Here is a 19,595-nt window from a genome sequence, read left to right as displayed (position 1 = left end):
TGTTATTTATTTCTCACAAATGTAGCTCTTATTAGCTAGGCAATTAATTTTATGATAAAATTAATAATAATCTTTACAATATACAAATTCCTTAAAAAATCCATAAAATATTGGTTTATTTGAAAACATATGTACATTACAATAACTATCGATACATATAACAGTATGCCTAGATGATATGGGATGGGCCGAGTAGCTAAGGCACATGGTGTTAGTACTGAGCGACAACGCTCCCGCCGAGTCCGGAACGATACGTTATCGAAGTATACAGCGATAGTAAAAATATAGTCAACTGACGATGAACAGTCGGTTGCTTCCAGCGGACCGCTGTCTGCGGATATCATTAACGGAGAGGTGGCCTACAGTCTGCAGCTAGCTAGTTAGGAACTTACAATTTTAAAACCATAAATAAATCGTTACAATACGTCATTGGATGTTAATAAATAATTTACATAAAGATGATCGTACATGGCCCCCTAGCGGCGAGTGCGAGCATTTGGAAGTATTTCTATAAGGACGCGGCGAAAGCAATCGCAGATCAAAAATACTCCACTTAAATGTCGCATTCAACAATCGGCTATGAATTATGCGTAAAATAAAAAGAATAATTATTAAAATGATTAATAGAATAAGCATGAAAATATAATAATTGAAGAATAATTCTCAAAGCATAATTCAAATAATAATAATGCATCAATTACAATTTGATTTCCCAAAGTTTCTTTGGCAATTAATATATCTTTTTCAAAGAAGAGCAACAAAAATATTTGAACAGCACAATGGAATGGAGTAACGAGAACAATGCAATAGCTGCCCTATCAAAATATAATTTAAAAAATGCATCTCAAAAATAAGCGTACGATTACAATGGATTGTGATCTATGAAAGTCTTAAGTACGTAACGAGTGATTCGTAAGTCGGCGCACAATGAACAGAGCGTAGAACCTAAAACTTAATAAAACCTAAAAGCGATAACTGGTCAAGCGACGGAGTCGAACATGAGTCAATATAAAAACTAAGTTAAACAAAACTCAACATAGCTCTTGTTGGAGGAATGTAAACAGTTTGTATAGCGTAATAAACATCGGCTACATCTTTAACAAGAACCACAGTAACAACGTCGGAGGCCTGCTTCCCTTTAGCACCGAGGGTGTTTAGACACGTGTATATCACAGCCGTCCCGAGTCTGTCCGGCTGGACGCCCGTCGACCGAGGAACAATCCACAACCGACCGGACCGATCATATGTACTCTCACAACTACAATTTGTACTTTAGAATCACTGTTAATGAAGAGTAGGTGTTACACGAGGCAACGTTTACGCGGACAGAATATTCTCTTATATAATGATACACGTCCGTATACAGTCAGGATACACAACCATAGAAACTGATAATTTCATCGAATATTTCATTTGTACACACTAGTGAAATTATACAGAATGTATTCACAATACAAGCTGAACATAATTTGGCACTACACAGTACAGCGCTACTTATTACATATTAGGTTAAGGAGCTTTTATAAGACACTGATTTTCAATTATTGCTTATTACATTGTAAAAATTTTGTTTCACAATATGTATTTACATATACCTATGATGAATCGGGTCTACGGGAAGCCCGTCACATTCCTGTATAACTAAGTAACATGCAAAATTTAAGTTTGAGCAATTAGGCGAGATGTATATTACTACAAACAAAAAACATTCATATGGCACTGTCGTTCGTTGATGTGCAAATGTCTTTGCATAGCATTGACCACATATTTTAACACTTGGGCCCTTGACATCGTTACAATAATATTTTTTTAATTGTTTAATTGGTAATAAACAAAGTGCCGATGATGATTTAACATATGTGATCTATATGCCAATGTATGATAAAAAATATGGTCAAGTATGTTAAAACATTTTGTTAAATCATAATAGTATGTTAAACTAATTATTATTTTTTAGGCCTTGTGTGGTTCTTCAATTATGAAATCAATTCCTTTACAGTTCCTTTGGGGTTATTATTTCACTATATAGTTAGTTATGAGCATAACTAAAGACATTTACTTTCAGTTTAACTGAGACTACATTGTAGACATATTTTTTGCGACATCCTCTTATATTTGCATCACTTATACAAGTTTTACATGAATTTTAAAACAAAACTATTATTTATATTGCTCAAATATACATAAGGCAATATTATTACATAATAATTGCAAATTAAATACTATTTTCAATGCTTATTAATCATTTAGTTTTTGGAGCTTTTTCCAATATAAGACATATTACATTTTACATTTAATAGAGTAATTAACACATAGAATGAACATTTTACATATTTATTAACTTAATATATGTGACTTTGCAAATAGTATGATAATTCACGTCATGGTATTTTTTATTGTCAATTTAAATTCTTTATTTGCAAGTTGATTTAACAGTTTTAAGTTCAAAATGTTATTATTTGTCCTGTCGATAGCTAACACCCTGAAACTCAGACTTTTAGAGCAATCCAGAGGGCGCGTGTAAAGCGCGCATGACATTCCCTATACCGCCTAAGCACAAAACGACCGCAGCACAAGTAAACAAAAACGATTTAGACGAGTAGCGTCTCCCACCCAACGTGCTCACTTAATTATTATACAAGCGAAGTACAAAAACAATATCAACACAAATGAAACTACTATTTACATAATTTCAATTAATACAGTATAAAATTCATGTTAGATGAAAAAAAACCCGACAGGTAGCGAAACAGCCCAAAATTTTCAACAAAAATGTCAACTTGTATCTTCGACGATGTTTAATCGAAGACAATGACAGCATTCGATGACTCAACTCGAACGCATTCATTGACCATAGACCCGTGAGGCACAGATAACGATAAAATATATATCTGAAATATTAATATATAACAGCGGTTCAGTGTGGTAGAACAAGCGCACGTGGATTGTCTTATCCTTTAAATAAATTTGCCAAATGTATAAAAACCTTACACCAGTAAAATTAAAGACATTGTCAAAAGCGAATTCAGATCTACACATACATAAGAAAAGATTATAAAACGGATAAGTACAACGTTACGCCTATCACAGCGAGTACGCTCGTCTAATTTAGATCATTTGTGTAACGGTATTAGTACATACCACGGGACTAGTTGCATGGGAGAATTATAAAAGTAATTAACATACAAAAGTTCTAAAATTTATTCGGCAATACGAGAAATGTGTATTTTTTTTATTATTTTTCTTTATATTTTGTATATAATTGTTAATTAATTTAATAATTGCATATTAAATTAAAGCATGACAAACCAAACTGTCACAAAAATATTTCTAATAAAAAATTACCTCTAAATTTGAAAGACAGTCAAGTCTTATAAATCGGGTTTTTATGTGCACCATACTTTACATATAAAATAGGTTCAGGTAGCCCGTAATTAGAACAACTCATACGTCAAGCAACAACGAAATTGCACAAAAAATTTTGAAATAATAACATTGGTCATACAAATAGTTGTTGAATTCAAATTTAGAAGTCGAATGGTGGACGTACGTTGCGTTGACGAAGCATCACTGTCGCGGCATGGATGCGTTCGCGGGCAGCGTCGAGCTGCGCTGAGAAGCGTTCATGTAGGCCGCCTTTAGGTTCGACCTCATCGAATCCCTGTAACAGCATATGTTCAATGTTATTTGTATTTTCTACTCAATTTTGTTAAGATTATTTTGTTATTTATTATATACAAGGATTTTAAACAAGCTTGAACTAACAAATAGATCACTCAAGATTGTTAACAATGGGTGCATCTAGTAAACACTTTCTTTAGATGTACTGATAAATTATTATCTCAGCAAGTGATAGCAAGATTTAATTTACACAATACTGCACTATTTTGGATGACCCATATTACTAACAAGTGAACCTTTTGCATATTTGTTTACTATTTACCTAATATACACTGTATAGCACTGCATAGGCCAACAGTAGTAGTAGAGACTTTCTTTGTTAGTCTTATGTGCCAGAGTGAATGATAAAAGTTTTTGCCTGACTTGATATTTCGTCAAAAAAGTTCAAGAAATATGCAATGTAATCATTTAGTCCTTAAATAAATTACATCTGATGTAAACTGAACTTGGAGTTACATAATGTGTCGATGTAATATAAGCATTAGATCGCTAGGGCGAACGCTCTGTGGTATGACTGAGCATGTACACCGACCTGGGCGAGAGCTTGCTGTGCTCGTGGTTGGTGTGGTGCGCGGCGCGATACCCGTAGCGTTGCACGCGGCGCGCGAGCCGTGCCACCCAGCGCCGCTGCTCCTGTGCCGCGGGCGCCAGCAGCAGCAGCTCGCGCGCTCGGTCCGCGTGCAGCTTGCACGCCGCCACGCCCTCGCCTTCCGTCACGTGCTCTGCGTGTATCTTCATACGACATCCTGTACCCAAAACGTCATCTAATTAATAACAACCAAAACTAACTGAGAGTATAAAAATATTGTGCAGATAAGTATAATGCTGTGGTTCTATTTAAACAGGCAATTAACATGTGTAAATGACTTTTAGCAGACGTCGAGCTAGATTTGTTTTCATTACATTTGCTAAGTTTCTCAACACTTAACTGCGCGTTATAAACTTAACGCTGCACTAAACTATAATTTATTATTCGCGCACAGCTCGCACGACTAGACGAAATGTTTTTGTAAAAGTAGTATCTAATATGTAGATTAGAACTAAAAAGACAGAAACACATTTTTAATATCAAAATATTAAAAAAAATTGTTATATTTTAAATATCACACACTATAAATATTCCAAATAAAATAAATGTGGTTTGTTAATGGTTAATTAAATATGAGTGTTTAAATTTAAACTGGCAATACTGACGTCGGCACTCGTACGCGTGGGGCGGACGGAACATGTGCCAGAGCGGGCGCGTGCACACCTCGCACGCTGTGGGGATGTGATACGTGATGCTTACAAGGTCGTGGCTCTTGTGCTGCACCGTGTTGCCTGAAAACACAATACACATTTTATTTATTTATACATTAGCTAACATTAACAACTGTAGGTAATTATACAAACAAATAGTGAAGTTAAAAGCCAATTATAAGTCTTCATTTATAGTATTTTGTAACGGTAGGAATATTCCTATTGTCAAATTATAAACATTGCCTAAAAATCAAGGTTTAAAAACCTCCTCACTGAATGATCAGGTCTAAAATGGATCAATGTCACGTGCAATATCTTTATTTTTTAACTATGATAATAAACGAAAATATATGCCATAAAGCAACAATAGCTCACCCTCTCTTTGGTGACAAAAGCACCTGTTGGAGAATATATTGTACCTCCATACATTGCAAAATTCCTTCAACCATTATGTATGCAAAATTATGTCTAACACCAATTTGTAATGGTAATGATTGAAAAAAAAAATATTTGCTACTAAAAACTAACCCGCATGATCACTTCCATCCTGCGGCAGGTCAGGTGTGTCGCCGGGTCGTCGGGCTTCGCCCTCACCGGCGTACAGTAGCTGGAAGATGCGTGGAATGTCCTTGGCATCCGCGCGGATCACGTCGCCTTGAGTCACCGAGCGCACGTGGAACACCTTGCTGTAATCATGATGCAATGTCACATTGAGACTAGCAAATGAAGAGACATTTAAAAAAAGACATACAGTACACAAGACTGTTCATTATTTCGTAACATTAATCAATCTCTTGAAAGCTATTCTATAAAACAGGCTGTTGTTCCTGCCTAGCAACTGGTTATCTTAGATGGTCTTAAGTCCTAAATTTATTTCTCGAAAAGATTCCATATGAACTATAAACCTTTACATCTGCACACAGACAGTAATGGAACAGACACATACATGGACAAGAAATCCGTCAGATAAGTGCCGTTCGCTAATCCATGATCACTGTACAGATGCAGTTGACTATGGTGACCCATCACTCTATGAGAAAATCTTGTTTCAATAACAGACAAATAATTCAGGACATTTTAAATTCTATGATTATCATTCTCGTTTTTAGAAGAAAGGAAGCTACAAAATCTTGACAACAAGTAACTACATAGTGTATCATAATGTTGATGTTGTTAGCCTTGAGGGACTGTTACAGCTTTGTCCTAAACCTTTGGACTAAAAGAAATAACCGAATTACTAACCTCAAATCCAATATCATAACGGGGTCTGTGGTGTTCTGTTTGTCGTTCTCAGAGTTATAGAAGATGATCTTTTTGGAGGAAACGACGACGTACTGCTTCCGCCAGCCGTGGCGCCGAATATTTTGCTTGAAAGGCACAGAGAGCCAGCCCTCCAAAGTTTGCTCCGTCTCCCCGTCTTCAGCGTCGGCGGACGACTGGGACGCAGTCTCGCTTGTTAAGGCTGCCAGTTTCTCTTTCAATTGCTCAATTTCTACATCCTTGCTATCAACCTAGACGAAATGAACAAAGAAGTGTGATTAAATAAGTTAATTTTTAATATTACAACTAGATTATTATTGTTAGATTAATTCTGACAATGGCTATACTTAAACTATTGCACCAGGTAATTAAAAATGTTGAATTAATTAATTGTAATTACTCTAATATTGAAAGGTTTGAATAACTACATGCTTCAAAAAAGGAGTGTAATAATATTTTTTTATAATAAGCTTTGAAACTATTGTTACACAAATAAAAAAACTACCAACGCTATTAATACTGAATTGCATATGGAATTTTTTATGAAAGTAAACATTACCTCCATAGCGAGGCGCAAACGAGTCTGCTGTTCCTCTATGAGCTGCTGCTGCGAATCCTGCAAATCGCGCTGCATCTTGGAGATGTGCTGGTCGAACTTCTCCTTCTCACGCGTCAGCTCTTGCTGAAGCTTGCGGTAGTCCTTGTCCTTGCGCACAGACATCTTGCTCTTGTTCTTCGTGGTTGCGGGGTTCATATCCTTCCTGATCACAAACATACCCACATTAAGAATAAGACACATTATCATAAGAATAAAAGCCGTGCCACCTACGATCATACTGCTTAAGTTCATGTTGATAAGGAATAAATAATAATAGCAAATATGTAACCTGTTCATAATCTCAGCGAGCTTATTGACGGCTTGTTGCTTGAGTATGATCTCTGAGTTGAGCTTTTTGTTGAGGCGGTCCACCTCGTCCTGCAGCCGTTGCAGCGTGGCCACACGCTCGGCCAGCGCGGTTCCACTGCGTCGCAACTCGTCCACCTCCTGAACACGTTCAAACAACATTTTATATCATCATATCTGCCAATGGACGCCCTCTGCGAGGTATCGGCTTCCTCCAAACATGGCCACGACGACTGGTCATGTGATAAGTTATGGAGGGGGCCATTTTTTTAATGATAATATTTACAGTTACAGATAATATTGTATTAGGTGTAAAAAACACCATATCAGTTTTCAACACCAAATCCCAAACTAAACCGAAAACCTAATTCCTGACTTATAGACTCAAATAAGATGTATATGAGCGGCAGGACAGGAGAGATAGACAAACCTCTAACCGTCTGTCCTCAAATATGTAACGCTCCCGTATATTACCAATGTCCAACAGGCAATGACTAGTATTTTCGAGCACACTATTGTGCCTTTGTTTCCAAAGTCCACGTGGACCCCCAGAGGTCCTTCGCAGAGACAACAGGGGGACGTAGGCGTGATAAATATTAAAGGTTCACAATTCGTAAGCAGAGGTCCGCGACAATTTATTTGCTTACAACTTGTAGATGGCATCAACTCACTTATCAATGTAGGCAGTATATTATTTTAAGAAGCACTTTCCATTTTCAGTACAACGTCGCAAAGCGCCGCCGCCGTGCTTGTTCACACGTACAAAGAGACAGTATACAACTTGTGATGTGTGTGCTTGTAAACTATTAATTCTTGGTTGGAACCCAGTCGCAACACAAATTTCCATACCTCTAAGCTTCACATTTTTTCTTGAGTTTTGAGCCTATATTAAAAATGTAACTGCAGCCAAATTTCGGATGCGATTTGGGAAAATAAATCTGGGAATCTGTGCTATAGTAGTTAAATATAGGTGGTGTGTATAGTACACGAAAGTAAGGAATTAGTGTCTGTTCGAACAGGTATACCTTTCTCTGCAGGTCAATGGTGGCGCGATTCTCGTGGTCACGATCACGCAGGCTCTGCAGCAGAGAGTCACGCGCCGCTAGCTCGCCGCTCTGCTGCGCTAGCGCCTCACGCATCTCCAACTCCTTCATAGTCTTCTCCTTCTCCAACTCTCCTACCGTTTCCTCAGCGATCGACCTGAGTCGTCACCAAGATAATTCATAAGTTATTACTATGCTATTGATATGTACTAAAACCTTAAAACAATAAAGAAACGATTACTCATTTCTTCATTTAAAGAATAATAATGATTTTAGCTTCACCGTTCCATAAAAAATATGGAAATTCTCTGTATTTTTGTCTGTTCAAAATTGTGGCAATTTTTGTTCCTTTATTTAAACATGTTTATAATGTTCCGAGAACTTAGTTCAATATTTATATTGAAACTACAATTCTATTTAAACTACAAATCTGGCATTACTTATTTTCTTTACTGCGTTCATTTTATGTATGCTTAATGTTAATTCAGAAAGATACGGAAAATTTAAAACAGGCTAATAAGTATGACGGAAAAATAATACAACAATACCAACATCACATTGGTCATAAGACCTCCACCGTTGACCTACAATATTGTTATTGCATCCACTGTTTTGACTACCTTGACAAAGTCACCAGTCCACCTTTTCAGTGAACATCTTACGCTACGCGTGCCTATAAGTGCCTAATTTCTCTACTCCTGAACCTTAAACCATCAGCAAATTCCTGCCACTTCAACCTGGCAATCCGCTAGGTTATGTGTTACTTTCGTTCCTCTACGGATCTCCTCATTCTTCTTCTGATCTCGTAGAGAAATCTTAAATTAAATAATGATAATTATCGGTAACCAGTTGTTAACAATCATTGAACATATGTGATTAAATTATAAAGTTCTCGTTAAAAACGTAAAGTGATCTTGTAAAAGCAAGTTGTAATATCGCTAATAAAAGCGCAGACATTCAAATCGGGGAGGTGTCAGTGAGGCGAGTATAGTTTTATTCTGTCGAATAATGTAGGTAAAATAGGTAGTTTCTCATAGAGTGGAGAATAGAGGTGAGAGTTTTTAAGCAACTAAAAGAGTGGCGTCACCTGGCGATGGCCTCTGCATCTGCGCGCGCAATAGCCAGCTGCAACTGGTGCATGAGACCGGCGCGCTCGTGCTCCAGGTCGCGCGCGGCGCGGTTACTGTCCTCCAGCTGCGCGCGCGCCTCGCTCGCCTGCGTGCGGTACGCCGCGCAGTAGTGCTGCTCGCTTTCCAGCTGTGATCGCAACTCCTCGCACTGCACGTTCACAACATACAAAATATTTGATTAGCAGTCGCAGTACCTAACCTTACTAAAAGCTAAGCCTCAAAATTAATCAATACATTTATAATGAGATTTAACTGTAAATAAACAATAAAGCCTCCTTCCTACATGTGTACTGTTACTACTGAAACTACTGAACCGCGACTTAGATGTTCGAGAATGAGGCTTATCAGCTATGTTCTTTTACCCCCTAACCCTACCTCGCTGTGCGTTACATCGGTTTCTGTAGCACCATAGAAAAATATGTTATTTCTCTTAACTTCATCTTTTGGTCTCGGTAAATGTTTTATGACCGTGTTTCGCCGTAGGCATTTACAACTTCACCTAGCTTGAAGTTGCTGTGTGCTTAATTCCCTTAGTCTAGACCTCAGTAACAAAGCTCGAGGGCTTTTTAGCTGAGCTGCCGCCTTGGGCTATTTTAATTTAGCCAGATTAGAAATTATTTAATCGATTTAAAACGACTGTTTAGTAAACATTCGTAAGATCATCATTAATCCTACAGTACATGATTTATTATGATAACTATACTAGTAACGAGAAGCATTGCGGCAGTAACAATGAGAGTTACACGGAAGTTTTAAATTTTTTTTCACGTGAGTTTAGAACGAACGAAGGGGTTATGCCAGACTGTTGTTGAAACTACGAGATGATGATGATGATGATGATGAAGATGATGGAAGAACAACCAGCGAGAATAAGGCGAAGTCCAACATGACCCATCCTTATCTTTCGAGTATGCGAAGGCATTAAAACGTAAAAGATATGATAGTCGAGATGATGGTACCTTACCTAGTAAGGTAAAAAAACATCTAAATTATGACAACATTTAATTTTTAAAATCGTACTTCTCATAACCGTCATCACAATGCAAAATAGTTTTTTTAACATCTTATGACTAAATCACGAAGCGACTGACCGTGCATTACGTCATTCAAAACAAACTCATCAGAGTGGATCTATAAAGCGAATTAAAAGCGATGTACGCGCATGTAAATAAACATTATGGTGGCAATAAAATAGCAAGTGGCGCGATATGTCCGGAAAATAAATGTCGTCGAGATGTTTCTGGTTATTAGACACGTAATAAATACGCTTTGTACGCAAGCGCCGCTTGCTATATATTTATAGCAACAGATCCATAGAGCGCGTAAAGCTACACATTTATCGCTCGATTTGACTTCACGCCGACTGATTGCTCGGACCAACATTGATACCGTGTACCGTTTACACGCAGCCCGCAGGTGATAATAACGAAAATTGAATGAATGGGCTTTTTCACGCCATTAAGTTTCGATAACCTTTCAACTGTGTAGATGCGTTGAACTGCAAATCGTATTAGAAATCTGATAGTCGTTTACAAACATGCAGGCGGCTTTTACAACATTAGTAGAGGTATAATACATTTACAAAATTAACAATTTTTAATATTGAACTATCTATAGTATATATAGTTTGTCCATTGAATCCCGAGAATATTTTTGACATAAATGATTTCCACAATAAGCCAACACAGTCGTTATGTTAACACGCAAATATCCGATATCTCTTACTTACATAATAATATTAACTTTAAGGATTATTTTCTTTCGTGTCTAAGACATTTTTAAGTTGTACTCGGTTTTTTCGTAAATATTTGTTCATAAGGTTTCGACTGCTAATACTTGAGATTAAATAAAATTCAGAATGTTTGACAGTCATCATTGTTCTTCACGTTAGTATAAGTAATATTTCGCTAAAATTATAGCTGTATTTCAATATCATTCACTAAATTATAAAATATTGTAATTGCATTAGGATTTCCAATCGAAAATGCTCGTTTGTTAATTATGATGTAAGATCGACATTGTTGATGTACAACAAGCAACTTATTTTGGCGATATCATAAAAGCTTAACGGTCTTACCACGGACGCATTCCGAGAACGCTTATCAAATTTCTCAATTCTACATCTATACTTTTCTGGGAACTGTGCTATCTCTATCTGTTCAAAATACCTGAATTACGCAAGTGGTCTCAGTAAAGTAAATTAAGGAAATAAGTTTTTAATCTGTTTGCTGGACATTCCAGAATAAAGCAAATGTATTTTTCTAAAATGAACTTTACATAAATTTCTGCATTAACCATTTTTAAAGTAAACGTATTATATAGACGTTATTGTTATTACTGCATTAGCATATTTTTTAACAAAATACTTCCTCAACCAAACGCTCGACGTATTTCTCAAAAGGTCAGTAACACGACTATATTGTGAGGAAAATTAAAACGAGATTCTCACTACATTTAAACAAATTAGTATACTTATCTATGACAACGTGAATAATATAATTATTTTTTCGCCTTCCGGTCATTACAAGTCTTCTTTTTCTTTGCTTATATTTGTTTTACATATTAGGATTATTTTACATATCATAATTAAATATCTATTTAATCTATATATCTATATAGATGCAATTTATAATAGTTTTTCGCATGCGTCATGAGAATCCTAAAAAAGCCGAAAATAAAACTAACTTCATCTATAATTTCGTCCTTCAACTGTAAATACAAGGCCAAAGGCATCTTGATCTGAAAGCCCACAACCAACTAAGTCGAGTATTTATTTGGGATCACTTTCACAACTGTTTTAACATAATAGTCAGAAAAATTTATTTCCAAAAACTTTTATCGCTTACAATTTATACACAATAATAAGAACATTTTTTTAGAAACTATAAATTTATCTCGTGACATTTTTATATCACGCGATACATTTATATATAGGAAAAATATAATGATTAGATTTGATAGCCCCACCTAGTTACGAGTCACAATATATAATAATTTATTAGTTTTTTCAACGGCATATATGACCTTAAGATTGTAACGAACAATTAACTCGAACTCAACATAGTACTGTTATTCACTTACGCTTGATATAAGCCATTATGTCATATACCGATATGTCAATATTAAATTCTAACTAAATTAAATCAACGAGAATATGAACTGTGACGATATTGAGGTCTCGTGGTGATGCTAAATCTAACGGTATTCCATGTAAAATGAATCAATGCGCGAAATATTCCCAAATGACTATATACAATAGAGAAAAACCGCGAAGGCACGTAGCTCTGTTTATTTGGAGAGCAGGTGCGTCGTATAAGGCGAATGCTGTGCACGCGTACAGTTTACAGTAGTCGTGAGTCACAGTTTCGTAACAGCGCAGGACAACCTATTTCGGCGTGATGATACTATGATTAATTCACTAGAACAGTAAAAGCCTCGATCTAGCCGAGACTAGTTCTACCGACTAAACCCGCTTTACAATTCATTTTGCGCATGACTGACATCATTATTATCGTATGACTCATATGAAATATCATGTAAATTCTACATTTATGTGTTACATAAAAATAATAAAATAATTAATCTTAGATAGGCGTTCCGATAACGAATGTACTATGGTCTTATTTGTCACACATCTGTCACACTATCAGTGCAGTCAAGCCTAAGCTCCCGGAGCAATCCCAAAACTTATTCACTGCAGAGTTCTAGGCTAGGTGTAACCAGCGTTCTCCCATCCAAATCCCTCTGAAGCTATATGACAACAGCCAAACAACAAAGGATAATAACAATGAAAAAGGTTTGTTGTTTTTAAGGATAACATTTTACGAGTCAAATATAAAAAAGTCATCCTAATGAATATTGTCACTATACAATTAATATAGCTGATCATTTTTTGGGCCGACGTACTGGCGGGACCTCTGCCACAGTAGAATTTGCATATTTTACTGGTTCAGAGGGATAGAATTTAAGATTTAAGGTAGCCCCCGAGGGCTCGTGTAAGCGGACGCTCCGTGGAGTGACTACAATACGAGTACACTCGAAAGCCCCCGACCGGCCTTGGCTGTTACTCCTCGGTAACCTCTATTCAGAATTTCGACTCATAGATATCCAAAAGGGGCAAACCTCGACTTTGTCGGTTGCAATTACATGGATAAGATTACTACCAATTGGAGTGCGAAGTGGAGCTAGAGGTAAGGATAGAAAGTGGCCTTCGTAATGGAAAATAAAGAAAGGTGCCACTATTTTTTAAAACATTGTTAAACTAGAAGAATTCGGCAAAGGAAAAAGAAGCGATGTGTTTAAGGATTATGTATGAAGAATATACAAGAAAATGTAAAGAATGGAAGAAGATATAGTAAAAGTAATCTTGGAAGATGACAGAAGAAAATCCTGTGGAAGAAGAAGCAAAGATTCAAAACATTTCGATTTTAAGAAGTGGCGGCACCTGTAATCTTTGTCCGCTGGCCTACTCACGTCGGGTAACCCAATCAAATCTTTGTATTCTTAGAGTGGACGAAATATAGTCAAAAAATTTATATATCGGTATGCACATAAAGAATCATGAATTAGGGTGTCATCGCAGAGGTCATCTCAGTCACACTCACCCGAGCGTGGTGCATGTCTCGCTCTGCGCTGGCTGCGGCAAGTTTTTCAGAGGTGTCGTGCAAGGCGGATCGAACGGCAAGGAGGTCGCGTGCACGTGCGTCCCTCTCAGCCGCAGCTGCACGTGCGGCCGCCTCCGCTGCGGCTGTCTCCCCACTAGCGGCCAAACGCGCGGTCCTTTCCTGTTCCAACGCCGCAGCCAAACCAACTACCTAAATCACAATATTAAAATGTGAAAATGGAGAATTATTAGTGTGTCTTAGTACTAGCTTAGATAGACGGATATTCGGTTTGATAACGAATCGACTATTGTTATATATATCCCTACAATCTGTGAGGTCAATCTAAGCCCCTCAAAGAAAATCCCAGGCCTACAAATAAATTTATTGTCTTTATAAATTACCGTGGCGTGTAAACCGCAAAGAAGTTTCATGGAAACTCTTTTCCAAAATATTCAAGCTATCAAACAAAAGGCACATACAAGTGGCCGCGTGACGCTTTTGCTCACAGACGGAATAGTTTTTAAATCTATTATTTTTTTCAGTTTTATGCCTTTTGCTCTTATGCTAAAACTAGGCCTAATTATTTACTTCAGTGTATAAATAACTTCATCTTATTTATAATTTAAATCAGAATTCATTAAAAAAAAATCCTGTGTTGACTCGGTCCCATAGAGTATGCTAGGCTCATTGGTAGGTTATGTAGCATACATGCTAAATACACAATAATATCACAATATGTATATATATTTGTGAATGGCCTTATACCTTTTCACTTTCTTGACGATGTTCGCCTTCCAATTTTTGCAGACGTTGTTGCATCTGTCTGTAGTCCACACTGAGCATGGACATTTGACGATCTTTCTCTTGACAAGCAGCTTCCGCTCGCTGGCGCCCGGATTTCTCTTCATTCAGTTTACCTTGTAAAGCTGCAGAGCAAAGTATATAAATAAAAATTATACATTCCAAAGTCTTTTTAAATTACAATTTTGTGATCATGGTTAGATAGAATTATGCTTATTTAGTTGTACTGGATCAGTGAAAGGGTATAATAAAAGCTATAGAAATATTCATCTAGTGAAGGTTAAACAGGAATTGAGGCAAGGCGAATGTATGAGCAAAATGAACAATACCTTTTAATATTTTTTCCAATGTTCCTGATGCATGCAAAAATTTAATAATCTGAATGTAGTCACCACGTAATGGGGATAATGTTAACTTGTAGCATTTTATAGGGATGTAGCTATAGCCGTAATTATCTAAAAGCATTTGGTTGTATGTGTAACGAAGAAACTTACCTTTGACAATTTCTAAGTTAGCTTCTTGTTTAGAGAGGAGCTGGGAACGTTGAGTGTCTTGATGTGCGCGGACTTCCTGTTGGTACAGGTGCTGGGCGGCACGGAGCTCGTGCGTCAAGGAAGCGCACTCTTTTTCCAGGGATGACACACGCTCTGACAACTGTCGGTTGTCATTTACAACCTGTACCATTCTAGCCGCAGACCGCTCCAGCTCTGAATGAGCTGCGTTCAATCTATTAGTAGCTTCAGTAACCGATGCGTCGGAGCGTTGTTTCGCTGCTTTCATAGCCCCTAATTCTTCAGACAACGCGCTCCTTTCTCTCTCCAGCGTATCACGCTGAGCTCGCAAGTTCGCCATCGTCCCATCACTGACAGCGGCCGCGGCAGCCTGTGCAGCACTTAGCTCTGCTGCTTGTTTCCGAGATTTAGCCGCAGCCTCAGATTCCAATTTTAATTTTTCTCGCATTTCTGACAGCTGTTTCTCAAGCAAATTAATTTTATCGTTGTATGTTTGTAAATTATTCATTTCTTTAACTCTTTTACTTTGTTCTTCATCAAATCGACGTTTTATATCACTGTAATTAAATTCCGCTTTTCTTCTGGCATCTGACTCGGCCTCTGCTTTTCTTTGAATGTCTTTAAGGTCATGTTTAAGTAAAGCTAATTCTTTATCGGTATCGGCTATTATTTTTTTATTTCTAGATTCTCTCTGTGCTAATTCTTCTAACTGCGCGCAAAGCATAACCTGCCTATCTTCTAATTTTCGTTTCCCTTCTCTTTCTCTGTCCAAAAGTTTTTCTAATTGCAAAATGGCTTCAGATCCGACATTGTTTAAGTGATTGTTGGCAATAGTGTCAACTACGTCAGCTGGTTTCCTTTTCCTACCACCACACAATTGATAATCACCATTATAAGTAAAACCTACGAAGGGTAGGTGATTGCCAACAAAAGCTTTAGGAACAGGAAACGAATCATCTAGAGCATCCGATTTTTCAATGTCATCAAAGTTTCTGGTATCGTCGTCGCTAGAGAGTTCTGGAACTACAGGGGGCACCGAATCTCTTAAGTTTTCAAAGCTCCATTGATCATTGATAAAGAAGGGGTGCTGCTTAATTTCATCAACACTATTTTTACCCAATCTTCTGGCTCTGTCCGTCAATAACCCTCTTATAAGAGATTTCGCGTCTTTCGAAATTTCGACATCGTCAGGAAATTGTAAAGAATTCCTGTGATCCATAATTTTTCCATAAGTTCCTACTAAACTGTCTGCATAAAACGGTGGATCTCCTATTAACATTTCGTATAAAAATATTCCGACCGCCCACCAGTCACATTCGCGACCATAAACCCCCTCACCATTCTGTGACTGTAGAACCTCAGGAGATATATAATCAGGTGTGCCTACAGCGTTACTAGCTCTCACAAGACCGTCTGGACCCATTCTCATACATGTTCCAAAATCAGCTAACTTTAAGTGGCCATATCTGTCAATTAACATATTGTCAGGTTTTACATCTCTGTGCACAAAACCCATACCATGAATGACATCTAAAGCTAGAACAATTTCCATTGTGTAGAATTTCGCCCATTTTTCTGGTATATCAAAATTAGACATGAGACTAACAAGATCACCACCAGGCATGTAATCCATCACCATATAAAGATATTTTTGATCTTGGAAAGCAAAGTGCAATTTAAGTATCCATTCTGAATTGGCATGAGCCATAATGTGCCTTTCTTCCCAAAAAAAAGTGGAATCTGACCTCTTAATCATTTCCACTTTACTTAGAAGTTTCATAGCATACACATGCCGTGTGGACTTTTGTCTGACTAGTTGAACTTCACCGAATGCTCCACGACCAATCACTTTTATTAAATCAAAATCAGCTGCTTTCATTCGCAAATTTACTATTTCAGAAGCAAACTCTTCATCTAAAACAAAACAAAAATTTGTCTTAAAATTGGTAATTATAAAGAAACTAAATTGTTACATAAATAAATTAGAAATAGACCACAACTTTATTGAATAGCAAATACACTTTTCCCCATTGCAGCTTGGTTGGTAAAGACAATCCAAATATTAGTTAAAATAATTACTTAAAATATTTAAACATTCATTATTTCATAGTTTTTTTTAGATAGGTGTGAGGCATAAGGCTATTTAACTTTAAGAACAAATATGGAACCTTTATCATTTTTAGTATATTTGATGGGTATATTCAATCGTTTATCAAATAATATTTTAATAAATAATGACATTAGGATAAATAAAGAACATTTACTAAATCAAAACATTATAATAGCATAAACATTATTTTAAACCATAACTATTTATTTTCTAGCTAGTTGAACTTGATTGTGTTTAATATTGCTGTTTATTTACTTGTGTGAGTTACAGACAATTGTTATTATTCAATCAGGATGTGTAAAAGTTGATATGCAAAAATATTTATTATTATTTAAAACTCACTGTATTAGAATTTTGATTATAAGGTATATGTGGCTCTTTATAAAACCTTTTCCTTTTTTTAAATTATGAACATTGCACAAGACATTAAATTTTACAGTGTTAAAATCAAGAGGCTAATGCATTTTTATGCACAAAATTCTTATAAATATGTGTACTTATATTATAGATTATTATTATAAATTAGTACTTTGTCCTATGTAAAATAGAGATAATAAAAATCTGCTTATAAGTCAATTGACCTTTAACCAGAAATAGAAACACGTACAGAGTACATATTTTTAGAAGTGTAAATAATCTGACCATTAAAGCTAAATTCAATGACATACATAAATTCAATACCAAAGCCAACAGAAAATCATCAGAGATTGATCAATGAGACCAATAATAAGCATTTTTATGTAATATTACAAAAAAAGATGCTTAATTATATGATTAAGAAATATTGTTAATAATAATTAGTCTAAAATCTATATCCCTTTTTCATATAATTACACTTGATTTTTAACAATGACAAAGACTGCATGAATTTACTGTTAATTACTGTACACTTCACTGAAAAATTATTTGTAATCTCTGTTGTGTAAAATAAACTTGACTTGACTAAAACTGCAAAATCCAAAACACAGACTTGTCCAAGACCCAGTGCTAGTCACAACACTGAACACCTGGTAACTGTACTACATAATTGACTATATTATCATCATCATTCCGTCCCAAGATATCCACTGCATGGAAGGAATTGGAAACATGAACAGAAATTCCTACTTTACACAAAATTTCAAAATCTTTAAAGTCATAAGTATAGATAAAAGATGTACACATTCCAAAATCTTATTAAACTCGCAACTATCTTATTAAACACTATTTACATTTAATTATGAATAACAATATAATATTGAAGTAATCTCAGGTTAAATGTGTATAAGCTTTTGTTCAAAATATGCACATACTACTGGTTAATTGGTTCACATCTTATTATAGATAAGATAACACCAATATTCTAGTGGATGACTACTGGAGAACATTTACAATTAAACTATTTACAAGTGTTTGTAGTTAAAAAACACATTAAATCAAGTACAAGAAATAAATCAAAAGTTATTGACGTAATACAAATATAATAACAAAGAGTATATGGCGTTTCAAACATTATTTTCGGGAAAAATGTAAACTAATAATTCGAATTTATATACGTACATCTGCTAGTATAAGCTTCTACATTTTTCATCCGTCTAATAGCTGGGTGATCGCAGTCGGAGACGAGTGCCGTAACCGTATCGAGCAAGCAGTCCACGTTGCCGGTAGATCGAGGATCGCTCAGTATCTCCTCCAAGGCACACAGCCGCCGCCGTCGCTCCTCATCTTTTACTGTATCCATGCTGAATCCAATTTTTGATGTCCTCTGACACTAAACGCCACCGCACATTCTCCTGATTAGCACCCCGATCGGAGACACTACTCTCATCACGATACATCAACAGAGAATAACGTCTTGTTATATTACACTCTTTTAATGTTATTAGCCTAATATTCGACGGGTAACTTATGTTTCATTATAGAAAAATTTACTCGCTAAAGCTCAAAATGACAGCAGATAAAGGTGGTTCTCACAACAAAGCATATGCACGTTTGCAAACATAGCTGATTAAATAATTACAAAAACAAGTGTTTGAACAGTGTTATTTGATTACGGATATAAAAACAAAATAATTATTGGCACAACATAGAAGAACAACGTAAAAAAAATGTAAAATTATAAACCGCTTGATTGACGAACGATGATCGAACAATAACGTGAAGATAGGAACATATTACATATTGATACTGGAGGTGGAGTTTGCAATGGCGACTATATTTTATTCTCCGTGGTTGTCAATTCATACTTTCCTATCTTCCGATTTGAAAATAAAATTAATGAAATATTTTCCTACTTTCTTCGCAGAAAATTTTACCTTATAAAAAGTGTGTT

At 36.1% G+C, this 19,595-nt stretch overlaps 1 protein-coding gene across 1 annotated transcript; it reads right to left on the bottom strand.

The window, feature by feature from the left end:
• Positions 1-15: 15 nt before the first annotated feature.
• Rok (Rho kinase) lies at positions 16-19,398 on the bottom strand. The gene is made up of 13 exons (XM_068765405.1): positions 18,824-19,398; positions 15,157-17,088; positions 14,627-14,787; positions 13,862-14,071; positions 9,215-9,405; positions 8,110-8,284; positions 7,068-7,225; positions 6,740-6,941; positions 6,163-6,431; positions 5,449-5,606; positions 4,876-5,001; positions 4,214-4,427; positions 16-3,661 (listed from the first exon to the last, which is right to left on the bottom strand). Exons 1-13 carry the CDS (start codon positions 19,002-19,004, stop codon positions 3,568-3,570), a joined length of 4,071 nt encoding a protein of 1,356 aa, XP_068621506.1. The 5' UTR covers positions 19,005-19,398; the 3' UTR covers positions 16-3,567.
• Positions 19,399-19,595: the final 197 nt, after the last annotated feature.

This window comes from Battus philenor, unplaced genomic scaffold, assembly GCF_028537555.1.
Source record: "Battus philenor isolate CCGP_79_NKW_IND1 unplaced genomic scaffold, ilBatPhil1.0.hap1 SCAF_2, whole genome shotgun sequence".
NCBI lineage: Eukaryota > Metazoa > Arthropoda > Insecta > Lepidoptera > Papilionidae > Battus > Battus philenor.
The sequence above is the reverse complement of the archived record's forward strand: the minus strand, read 5'-3'. Positions and strand labels throughout refer to the sequence as shown.

Excerpts from the sequence above, each read along its gene's own strand:
- Rok (XM_068765405.1), bottom strand. The coding sequence starts at position 19,004 with ATGGATACAGTAAAAGATGAGGAGCGACGGCGGCGGCTGTGTGCCTTG. Across the intron at positions 14,788-15,156 it reads TAACTTAGAAATTGTCAAAG|CTTTACAAGGTAAACTGAAT; the intron begins GTAAGTTTCTTC and ends TTTGCTCTGCAG. Across the intron at positions 6,942-7,067 it reads CTCGCTGAGATTATGAACAG|GAAGGATATGAACCCCGCAA; the intron begins GTTACATATTTG and ends GTTTGTGATCAG.